Source organism: Trichophyton benhamiae (assembly GCF_000151125.1).
Source record: "Trichophyton benhamiae CBS 112371 chromosome Unknown Abenha-G-c-31b08.f1, whole genome shotgun sequence".
Classification (NCBI taxonomy): Eukaryota; Fungi; Ascomycota; class Eurotiomycetes; order Onygenales; family Arthrodermataceae; genus Trichophyton; species Trichophyton benhamiae.
This window is the reverse complement of record NW_003315089.1, coordinates 12,256-23,014: the sequence shown is the minus strand read 5'-3', so window position 1 is coordinate 23,014 and position 10,759 is coordinate 12,256. Positions and strand designations below refer to the sequence as shown.

General features: G+C 52.6%; 6 protein-coding genes across 6 annotated transcripts; 2 read left to right on the top strand and 4 right to left on the bottom strand.

The window, feature by feature from the left end:
- Nucleotides 1-346: 346 nt before the first annotated feature.
- ARB_02069 (uncharacterized protein) lies at nucleotides 347-1,218 on the bottom strand (the record flags this gene model as incomplete). The annotated part of the gene is made up of 3 exons (XM_003011472.1): nucleotides 347-805; nucleotides 862-1,062; nucleotides 1,171-1,218. The coding sequence occupies 3 exons, from the start codon at nucleotides 1,216-1,218 to the stop codon at nucleotides 347-349; spliced, it is 708 nt and encodes a 235-aa protein (XP_003011518.1).
- Nucleotides 1,219-4,449: 3,231 nt separating this feature from the next.
- Nucleotides 4,450-4,626, bottom strand: ARB_02068 (uncharacterized protein; the record flags this gene model as incomplete). Its single annotated transcript, XM_003011471.1, has 1 exon — nucleotides 4,450-4,626. The coding sequence occupies one exon, from the start codon at nucleotides 4,624-4,626 to the stop codon at nucleotides 4,450-4,452; it is 177 nt and encodes a 58-aa protein (XP_003011517.1).
- A 337-nt stretch (nucleotides 4,627-4,963) lies between these two features.
- ARB_02067 (uncharacterized protein) lies at nucleotides 4,964-6,841 on the top strand (the record flags this gene model as incomplete). Its single annotated transcript, XM_003011470.1, has 3 exons — nucleotides 4,964-5,127; nucleotides 5,290-6,476; nucleotides 6,549-6,841. The coding sequence occupies 3 exons, from the start codon at nucleotides 4,964-4,966 to the stop codon at nucleotides 6,839-6,841; spliced, it is 1,644 nt and encodes a 547-aa protein (XP_003011516.1).
- A 319-nt stretch (nucleotides 6,842-7,160) lies between these two features.
- ARB_02066 (uncharacterized protein) lies at nucleotides 7,161-7,463 on the bottom strand (the record flags this gene model as incomplete). The annotated part of the gene is made up of 1 exon (XM_003011469.1): nucleotides 7,161-7,463. The coding sequence occupies one exon, from the start codon at nucleotides 7,461-7,463 to the stop codon at nucleotides 7,161-7,163; it is 303 nt and encodes a 100-aa protein (XP_003011515.1).
- Nucleotides 7,464-8,206: 743 nt separating this feature from the next.
- Nucleotides 8,207-9,101, top strand: ARB_02065 (uncharacterized protein; the record flags this gene model as incomplete). Its single annotated transcript, XM_003011468.1, has 3 exons — nucleotides 8,207-8,265; nucleotides 8,356-8,716; nucleotides 8,739-9,101. 3 exons carry the CDS (start codon nucleotides 8,207-8,209, stop codon nucleotides 9,099-9,101), a joined length of 783 nt encoding a protein of 260 aa, XP_003011514.1.
- A 226-nt stretch (nucleotides 9,102-9,327) lies between these two features.
- Nucleotides 9,328-10,167, bottom strand: ARB_02064 (alcohol dehydrogenase, zinc-containing; the record flags this gene model as incomplete). Its single annotated transcript, XM_003011467.1, has 1 exon — nucleotides 9,328-10,167. One exon carries the CDS (start codon nucleotides 10,165-10,167, stop codon nucleotides 9,328-9,330), a length of 840 nt encoding a protein of 279 aa, XP_003011513.1.
- Between the last annotated feature and the right edge of the window lie 592 nt (nucleotides 10,168-10,759).

The window sequence follows — 10,759 nt, the reverse complement described above, 5'->3', positions numbered from 1 at the left end:
GGTAAAAAAAAAAAAAAAAACATTTATACGCAGGAGCAGAGAAAAGTCTACACTTTGAAGATGTTTGGCATAGGCGTGGCAACGAGATTCAGCCCCTGATGATATACATGGCCTGGTTGGACAAGAGAGGCCCAAGGCGTGGGTGTATGAAACATCGAAGCGCCGGTCAGGTCAGGGGGGCGAACTAGGTGTTGTCGACTCGACTCTATTTATACATAAAAGGTCGATTAATGGAGCTGAGGAAGTTGATCACCGGCAATTCTAGTTATCTGACCCCATGCCTGGGATTCTATATCTTCTCCCTGTTGAGGCAGGGCAGTCTCTGTATCATGACTGATTCAGATTTCTACCTGCCCATCCAACCGCCGTCGACGTTGACCATTTCTCCCGAGACATAAGCGCTGGCATCGCTGGCGAGAAACACGGCAATTCCCTTGAAATCTTCCGGTTTCCCCCACCGTCCGGCCGGAATCCTAGCCGAAATCGACTCGCTCCGCACCGGATCCTGGATCAGCGCGGTATTCATGTCCGTGTCGATATATCCTGGTGCGATAGCGTTGACTCGGATGCCCTTCGCCGCCCACTCGTTCGAGAGGGCCTTGGTGAGCTGGGCGATGCCGCCCTTGGACGCTGCGTAGGCCGGGACAGTGATTCCCCCTTGGTACGAGAGCAGAGAGCCCATGTTGATGATTGATCCCGACGCACCGCGAGAGAGCAGGTAGGCCCCAAACTCGCGGCAGAGCGTGAAAACTGCCGATAGATTCACTTGCAAGACCTTTTTTTTTCCCTCATTTTTGCCCAGCCGCTGCCGTCAGTCCCAATTTTATACGGTTTAATCATATTTTATGCATGGCAACTCACCTCATCCCAGTCCTGGTCTGGGAACGCCTCGCTCGGGTGTCGCCGCTGGATGCCAGCGCAATTTAGCAGGATATCAACAACTGTGCCATCCGCAGTCACGCTGGAGACTATTGCCTTCGCCGCAGTGCGGTCGGACAACTCAGCGGCATGGATGGTCACTTTTGACTTGCCTGCCGTCTTTTGCAGTATCTCGTCTCGTGTCTGCGTGTTACTGGCGTCTCGCTACGAGACTTGTCAGCATTTGTCACACCGGGCGGCCATACACTCTAGTCAGTTCAGACAACTATACACTCGCTGGGTGTGACGCACTTGGACCAGTATAATGTCTGCACCAGCTTCTGCGAGGCCTACGGCCATCGCCCGCCCGATACCCCTGGATCCCCCAGTCACCAGGGCAGTCTTGCCCTGCAAGGAGAAGAGCGAGAGTACGTTTGCTGTCGCCATAGTCTACACTATTCGCTGGCTGCTTGCTTGCTCTCCTCTCGGTAGCCTAGTTATTTATATCTATCTCCAAGTTTGTTTGCTCGCGTTTGCTGCTGTCTTTAATTGTTTGTTCTGATTCTCTTGGTGGCCTCAACGTTTGATACCCGAGACTTTACCGAAATTCCGCTTTGGGCGCGGGAACAACCTTATAGTTATCCTCCTTAGTCATCATCGATATCAGAATGAGAGACAGTGGAAGGAGGAAAGAAAAAGGCGTAGATGTGGTAAAGGAAAGGCGAGTGAATAGTGAGAAAACAGGGAGACGGAAGGTGAGGTAAAGGGAGTGCCGTTGAGATGTGAGGTCACTGGGGATCTACTACTGATATCCCAAGGCCACCCAGACATCGATACCACGTCAAGACTTCTGTTGAACGATCCAATCGCCGCCAGCGCAGTATGGCATGAACCCCGGCGGGGTATCTTCTGGTTTCACTGATGGGCTGACTAGTGGTACCTTGCGTGGAGTTTGCCTCTAGTTATTTATATATACGCCCGAGTACGACAGAACGAGGAGGCATGGAGGTTGATGGACGCTGATAGCGACCAGCAACAGCGCCTGGAATGCCTGTATCAAGGTTGTCAAGAAACCCCATGAGATTGACTATATACGTGCAGACGGAAGCCTGCATGGCCTTCTGACATGCTGCATTTATCCATGTTGCTGCCAGTTCCCGCTCGAAGGCTTGAAGAATGGATAAGTGAGTATGTGGACGGAATACCCCGTAATAAACATCTGCAAGTAGCCGGCCAGCTTTCTTCCTTCAGCTTTCTCTCTTGGTCTTGCATCAAGGGCAAAGCCCGCTGATCTGTCATACCAAGACTAAATATCCATACTGATGCAACCAAGAAACGGCGGAAATACGGCCAAGGTACGTACGGATGTATTTCCGCAAAAGCGAGGAAGACGACACACAGTCTTGCCTTGCATACTAGTCTATCCGAACTGCTCGTCGAGAAGCAGGCGTGATCACTTGATGATGATCAGCTTGCACGACAGCAAAAGATGAATGGACGAAGGTGTCAAAGAAATGGAGCATAGCTTCCTGGACGTATGCCCACAGACCTGCAAAGGAACTTTTTTAAATTTTTTTTCTAAATTTTTTTTTTTTTCTCGGGCCCGGCGGTTGACTGTTCAAGGGTAGGTGTTTTGACGATACGGGTGTCTTCGTCTGTAGATAAAGAACGAGATTCGAGTCGATCGGCCATCAGGGGGTCAAATCCTCCTTTCCTGTATCTCAGTTGCTACTCTCCTCGGGCGGCCGGTTTGCTTTGGTGACTTTGTTGGACGCCCTGCAGGCCACACCGCGGACATCTGACAGCAGTTATCGGTAAAATCCTGGCCATGTATTTAACTATGAAAAATCCTGCGTGACAGTCGCTAAACGCAGACAACCCCCGGAGCCAGTGACATCCTCTTACCATATCTTTTGCGGAGGTGCTAGACGAGCTGTGATTCGGGGAAGCCGCGTGAGAGGGGGGAGTGTGTGGTTGGAAGCCTGGTCCAGGGGAGGCCAATCCTATCAAACAACCATCAGTGGTACATCCATCCATGAGGGTCGGAGCCCTGGTAACCATATATAGTCCATGTTAATCTATAGGTGTGAATACCGGCTACCAGGCCACTGTTCCGCATGGAGTAAGTCGATATCGCGACCGCAGCCGTGCGTGCATGAAAGATAAAGTATGCAATCCCCTCCCCAGACCCAGAGACAGCGGTACGGGAAAGCACATAAGTTCAAACACACTTAAGTCATATAAATAAAAAATATAGTAAACGGAAGCCACACAAACATCCCTCCCGTTTGGTCTGCCCAATGGACCGGGGTGATAGCTGTTGGTAAAATGAAAGCATTGTTAAAAGGTCGGGCGATCGTCCCGGCGCTATTGACGGTGGGCTCGTTGATATATTTTATTTGGTAAACACGCAAAGAGACGAGTCTTGAATTTGTCGAGATATCATATTGTCCCATCTCCATAAAAGCGGGAGCGTGAAGGATAGGTAGCAGATGATAGTCATGCACCCCCCTCGCACGCCGATCTGCGAGGTTGTTTGCAATGCGAACTAGGAGGACGTGTTGGCATGTTGAGGGATTGCGGTTCAGACTGGACCTGTCAGCAGTCGATTAGTCTGTTTGCCCTCAGTTAGTTAACTCGTTAGCTCTGTTTCTGTAGATGTGTATATGTGGAATCGGCTGCGGAGTCTTCGACTCCTGGTTGGCCTGCTGAGATACTCCGTATATAAAGTGTCTTCCGAGTCACTGCGTCTGCAGCGTAAACATCCCTCCCGCACGGAGTACACATAACTGATATATATACGTATATGCTCCGTACGTACGGATAGGGAGAGACGGAGAAGCCTGAAGAGACCAAGGGGGGGGGCCCATTCTGACGAAATGACTGGCGGATAACCGCATCTCGCGTCCAACGGGACCCTTCATCCACCAGGCTGCCATCCTCGTATCGGGCATTCGTATCGTCCCATCTCCCAAAATCGACTGATGATTGTGCTGAGGAAGCCCAGAAGAAGACGCAAGCGTGCTTGATCAAAGAGGGTCAAAAAAGCAACGGGAAAGGAGAGCGATCAGAAGCCCACTAAAGACTATTGCCAAATAAACGGCAGCCAAGAGTGAAAAAGCAAGCATCTTCCCTTATATACTTCCCACGATATTATAGTTGAGCCCGTCCGTGTTTGAAGAAGTCCGAGTGTCTAGATATCTGGCGTAAAAATGTAAAAAGGTCGAAGTATAGACGTAGCTGGAGCTCGCGCTGGTGGCAGGACGGTCCCCGTAGACTGGTCGAGATATGCTCCGTCCCAGCAGAACAGGCAGCATGGGGGAGCAGCCCGTCACCAGCCAGGCGGTCCCCAACAGCAAACGGCCCGCACGATTTAGAAGGGGAATAAGTTGACCTGTCGCATTCGCAGACAACCCTCCCCCCCGGCCGTCCACTGGTCAAGCCATGCTGAGCTAGTTACATGCGTAAGTGGTATGTATACACATGCAGTACGGGAGGGAGTGTGAGATACCACATCTTCGACACACTCACATCCTGACATGCGCCGGCGTGGGGAAGCGGGCATCGTTTGAACAAGCCCAATATTTCGGCTTATCCATGCTGCTGCTGCAGGCTGGCCTGGTCGCCCATCCGTCGTCGCTTTCGTCTCCTCCACTGCTGCTTGTTCCCCGTCCCTTTTCCCTTATTCTTCCTCTCCTCCCTCCCTTTCTCTTCTTCCTCTCTTCCTCTGCTCCATCCAGCCGCGTCCTCCTCGCCCTGCCCCGTCATGTCCACTCCTTGCCCTAGCCATGCCAAGTCGGATCACAGCAGGAGATATTGCATTCTCGAGCGGCCCTAGAAGCAGAGTTAGAAGCAAGATAGTGATGGGCGTGGCTTGTTGGTGACGAACCGCGCTTTTCTGAGGATCTGATACGGAGCGTCCGTCCGCTGGGCCGTCCGGGGGTTCTCAAAACAGTTAGGAGGGCGTTGAGGGAGCATCCACGAGCGTTGAGAAGCACCATCTCGCAGTTGCACAGTCGAAGTCGCAGCCGAAGCCGTGGATATTCTGTTTGGTGCGGTCGAGAGAGCAGAGTCGAAGACGAAGTGACGTTGAAATTGAGTCGAGATGGACGAGCCCGAGTACAAAAACGGCACCACCACCACTGCCAACACCACCACCGCTACCACCACCACAGGCAGCCCGAAGCCTAAGCGGACGGCCAGCGGCCAGATGAAGCGCGTATCGCGGGCCTGCTACAACTGCCGCCGCCGCAAGTCGAAGTGCGACCTGTAAGTCCTCTCTGCCTGCTATTCGAGATGTCTGGATAAAGTCTCTGACGGCTGCCATAGGGACAGCAACGGCCGGCCGGGCCAGCCGCCCTGCAAACGGTGCCACAACGAGAACCTCAAGTGCGAGCTGGGCACGTCGAACCGCGGCGGGAAGCGCATCAGGAACACCATCAAGGCCTCAGCGGGCGCATTGGGGGCTTCGTCTGCGGTGCCGCCGCCTGCGCGGCCGCCCGAGACGTCCATCAGCCCTCAGAGCACCGAGAACTACAACCAGAGCAGATACATTAGCCCCTACAACGAGCACGACCGCTACGGTCCGTCGGAAGGGCACCGAGACACCTCAATGGACGACGACGATGACGAGGACTCGACCGGCGAGAGCGCAATCGGGTCGGGTGCGTTGCGGAATCCCTCTGACGCCTGGCAGCGGCTCACCAACGTGGCCAAAAGGGGCACCGAGGCTCCCCGGCCCGAAGGTGGCAGCGGTGGGAGGGCGAGTACCAACGGAGCCGGCACGAGAAAGGGGATATTTGCTTACCGTCTGGTCGAGAACGAGGTGTTGACCCATAGCCTGGTCATGCAACTCATCACCCGCTATGCAGACAACTACCACTGCTATTTCCCCCTGGTGCCGCGCAAGTACTTCAACTCGGCCTGCCTCGACCAGTTTGCAGAGGAGAAGCACCTCCTTACCGCGGTGCTCACTGTGGCTTCCAAAGATCTCACCAGCATACCTCATGTCCACCAGGGCTGTTCAAAGTACATGCTCGAGCTAATATCGGGCATCGCTGCCGGTGCTGACTGCGACGTGGAGGCGGTCGAGGCCCTCCTGATACTGGCCGAGTGGGAGCCGCAGGGCCTCCGTCCTTCCATCGAGCCCGTCGGACGTGGAGAGGAGGATCGTGCAGCCTGGATGCATGTCGGAATTGCTCTGAGATCGGGCTACTTCCTGGGTTTGGACAAGACCTCCTTCCGCAATGACGCTGCCACGGGAGACACTCAGGCCGACAACCGCAAACGACTGGCCTGGGCGAGCTGTTATGTATCTGACAGGCTGATATCGGTACGTATCGGACGAGCATTCTGGTCTCGAGGCCCCGGGCCAATGACTGGTCTGGTCAGCCATGATTTCCCGTCTCTGCAGCCTCAATCGCCCCATGACGAGGACTATTCAAAAATATTCCAAGCCATTCTCGATCTCACGCAGTTGTACGGCAACGTCCACGATGTCCTGTACTCCGGCATGCGGACAAGCAGGAACATGATGCTCATGGGAGACTACGTAAAGTACATTGATGATTTCCGTGTTGCTGTATCAAGATGGTACCGTCTATGGGGGAAGATGCCGTGTAAGTCTTTTTCCTTGCATTCAATATCGGCTTCTTATGAATGATGTATACGAGATGCTAAACCATACTTAGGTGCCTCGAATCTCAATGTGATGCTCCAGATGTCCTACGAGTACCTGAAACTCTACATCAACGCCTTTGCTTTCCAGGCTGCCATTTCCCAGGCTCTACACAAGCCAAAGGGCGATGACTCCGTCAGTCAACGTGACCATTTACGGGCTGCATTCAGTAACGTTGCATCTATGCAGGATTCACGGTTTATCTATGAATCAGTGGAGGCGGCCAAGTCCTATTTGACTATATTAACCAATTACGTTGATCCAGAGAGACATCTACATTTCATGCCCCTGAGATTCTACCTGTAAGTTCATCTTGGGATGTCTTGAGCCCAGCAGTTAATAAGAAACCAAACTGATAATTCTCGCTCATGCAGGTACGGCATCTACGCCGCCGTCTTTTTATACAAGGTTGGATATCTTTCCTATCAAGGCTGCTCGCTCCACCCACCACTATCAGACTAACAACGCCGTTTGCCAGGCACGCTCATTCGGTGTCCTCAACCAGACAGAAGAGGCAACTGTCCAGAAGATGATCGACGAGACAATAGATCGGCTACGCAGAGCTAGTGCCAGTAACGACGATGTTGGCTACCGCTATGCCCGTCTCCTGGAACTGCTCTGGAAATCAAAGAACTCGGTCTCCAACCCTTCCATCTCTGCGATCACTAACGGCATTAGCAGCAGTAACAACACCGGCAACAGTGCGAGCAACAACCACAGCAGCAGCAACAACACCAACAATAACAGCAGCAGCAGCAATAATAATAATAATAATAACAGCAATTCCATCTTCGCCAATACCAACACCGCTGCCAGCCCGAACGCCGTAAACAGCAATAGCAGCAGCAACAACAACAGCAACAACAACAACAATAGCACCGGCATGAATGTCATGCATGAATCCCAGCCGTCCAACGGAATGCAACATGAAGTCCCGGTGACCTGTCTCCCGGAACCGACTTACATGCAGTTTAGCCCAGCGAATGACTTTTCATGGCTCGATCTGGGAGCTGTTGGCGATTTTGTATCAGGCGATTTGGTGCCAGCTGCTCCGCTACTGGGGTTAGACTCCTTTCATACCCTAGACACGGGGTATCAAGCTGAGAATCATGATCATGGACAGCAGGCTTGGCCACCTGGTGGTTCAGAAATGAGTGATGTGCTCCTTTTCTAGTTACCTTTCCTTCTGACAAGCAACACCAACAACACCAACAACACCAACTCTACTCACCAATCCTCCCTCGAATCCGATCCATTGCCGAAAAACCAAACTCCCCCTCTCCCTCCGTACAACCTCCTTCCTCCGTGAATGGTATTTATCCGATTGTTTTATATACGCTTTGAATATTTTCCCCTTCTGGCACGATCGACCGTCAATTCACTCATGCATTGAAAAAAGAGACGGAGTTTGTTTAGTCCCCCCTCTTATTACTATTATTATTATTACTTTTCATGTTCTCCCGTTCGCCTCTGATCCCCTGCTGCTTCTCCTCATGTGGGGTGAGAGCGACAGCCTGGGAGATACCGGGAGTTTTAGCCGGAGATTTAACCGATGCCCCCTGTCATCCCGCGCGCCGAAAATATAAACCAGTATCAATCTATGGAGCCAACCCGTTTTGTTTGTTGCTGGATATGCATTACTACAGGCAGTGACGAAAGAACATAACCAACATGGCTGCATTGAACGATATTGAAGGACGACTTGCTTTGGTCACCGGCGCCTCAAGTGGGTAAGTCGGCATTTTCTCGTCCACATTAATCATGCTACTGGCAAGGTATTAATGTTATCCGCTCAGAATCGGCGCAGCTTGTGCCCGCAGGCTCGCCAGCCGGAGTGTCCATCTTGCATTAACCTATGCGAAGAATTCGGACGGCATGAATGCTGTTGTCAGAGACATCAAAGAACTACCGTCGTCATCCAATCTCCACATATCTGTCCACCAAGTCGATGTCGGACAAGCCGAACAGATCAACCGGCTATTCGTTGAGATCCCGGCCGAACATGGTGGCCGTTTGCCCGATATCCTTGTGTCCAACGCGGGATACGGGGTAAAGATACCTCAGATATGGGATATCTCGTTAGAGGAGTTTGACCATACTATCAACGTGAACCTACGAGCATCATTCATCCTTGTCAAGGGCGTGGTAGAGCATATGAAAGCGCAGAAATGGGGTCGGATCGTATTTATGTCTTCCATTTCAGCCCATGGAGGAGGCGTTAATGGGTGCCGTATGTGGATCTTCTCTATCGTTTTTTGCATCAACTATTGCTAATAGTGTTTTATGCACGATAGACTACGCCGCTTCTAAGGGGGGGATGACGGGCATGATGAAGAACCTGGCAACTCGTCTGGCACAGTTCAATATAAGCGTGAATGACGTCGCTCCGGCCATGATTGGAGAGACCGGAATGATCCCTGATGCTCGAGCAATCCCAGAGTTCGCTGGCAATATTCCACTAGGCCGACTTGGTACAGCAGATGAGGTTGCCAATGTTGTCGAAATGTGCGTGACGACTGGGTATTTGACTGGGCAGAGCATCCTTCTGGCTGGAGGGCTGAAGTAGGCCTCCATATCTTCCTGTCTCCCTCTTTTTTCGTATCTGTTTATTTGTTTGCTTCCGCCGTTGTTTGTTGCCTTGACCGTTCCTGCGCTATCTCCGCCATTTTTTTTTTCCGACTAGTATAATAGTCACTAGCTCTGTATTTCTATTGTGATTTTAGATTCTTGTTATAAATGCTAGATATACCGGGGGAGCCAGTTGTTTGTTGCCTTGGTTGTTGTGTATCATTTTAACTCGAGAAGCTACTCCCTCCCCCGCTGATAACAACAACCTTCACCACTGCTTTACCATCATCATCTCTGTCGGAGGCAGCAAGTCTAAATGCCTTCTGTCCGTCATCCTCACCCAGCTCGACCGTATGCGTAGCGACTTTGTCCGCTACCTGGCCAAAAACAGGGGAGGAAGCCAGCTGAATGGCAGCTGGGTAGCAACGTCCATTATACCGGAAGACACCTATCAGATCAACCTCTCTCAGAGCCGAGGCAGACATTGGAATGGATGGAAGGCTGGGGCCACCCATTCCGATTTGTACCACCACGCCACCAGCCGAGGAAGCATAGATGCCGGCTCGTACACAACCCGGTGCACCCGTACACTCGAACACGCGGGAGAAGCCATGGCCAAAGCCAAACCTCCGTAGTAGAGTAGCCGCCAGGTCCTTTGCAGCCTGGTCTTCTTCCTGTGCAGACGTAGCAGTGGAACCGGGAGGATCAAGAACGCATGTCTTGATGCAGCCAAACGCGAGCGAGGAAGCAATGTCCAGTCTTGCCTGGTTGATATCTGCCAGAACGATAGTCGTAAAATGCTGCGTGATAGCCAGAGCTGATGCGAGAAGCAAGCCAATGGCACCGGCTCCGAATATCAGCACTGCAGTTTCGCTGTCTGGGGCGGCGCCACCATTCGCAGCCGCGACGGACTTAGCAAGTGCTACGTCTGCTGCCGTTGGTGGGTTGGAGCGATTAATCGCATGCAGACAGACAGCAAGGGGTTCGAGCAGAGCTCCCTGCACATCCGAGATGGAGGAAGGTAAACGATGGCACATAGCGGCCGGGTGGTTGGTGACGTCCATTAGCGTCCCATCCAGATGGGGGAATACGGCCGCTGAGCTGCGGAATCTCAGGGAGCGACAGATGTTGTATCGGCCCAGGCGGCAATGAAAACACTTTCGACACGGTAGGCCTACCTCGAGGGCGACACGGTCCCCTATCCTGAAACCGTCCGCTGATGATCCAACGGCCACTACTTCGCCAACAGACTCATGTCCGAGAACCAGGGGCTGGCGAAGGACGAAGCTCCCATTCCTGCCGTGGTGATAGTAGTGCAGGTCTGAGCCGCAGAGGCCGGTGGCTCGGACGGCGATCTGGACTTCGTCTGCTGCTGGGGGAGCTATTGGTCGAGTTTCCTTTGATCAGTGAGGCATGTCAGAAGAGAAAACGATAGCTGCTTAGCGTACGGGGTGTTTAGATGAATTGGTTACGGACCAGCCGAAGATCCTGAGCACCGTGGAGCACCAGGGCCCTGCACGCCATGCTGGCTCTCTGCCTTCTGGGGGCGCTGCCAGACAGGCAGGATGTATGTATGCAAGAATACCAGAGTAATTGGCCTGCCTGGGGGCGGTGGAGGGATGCGTGACGGTAATATAAATGGCCAACTTCCCAGGC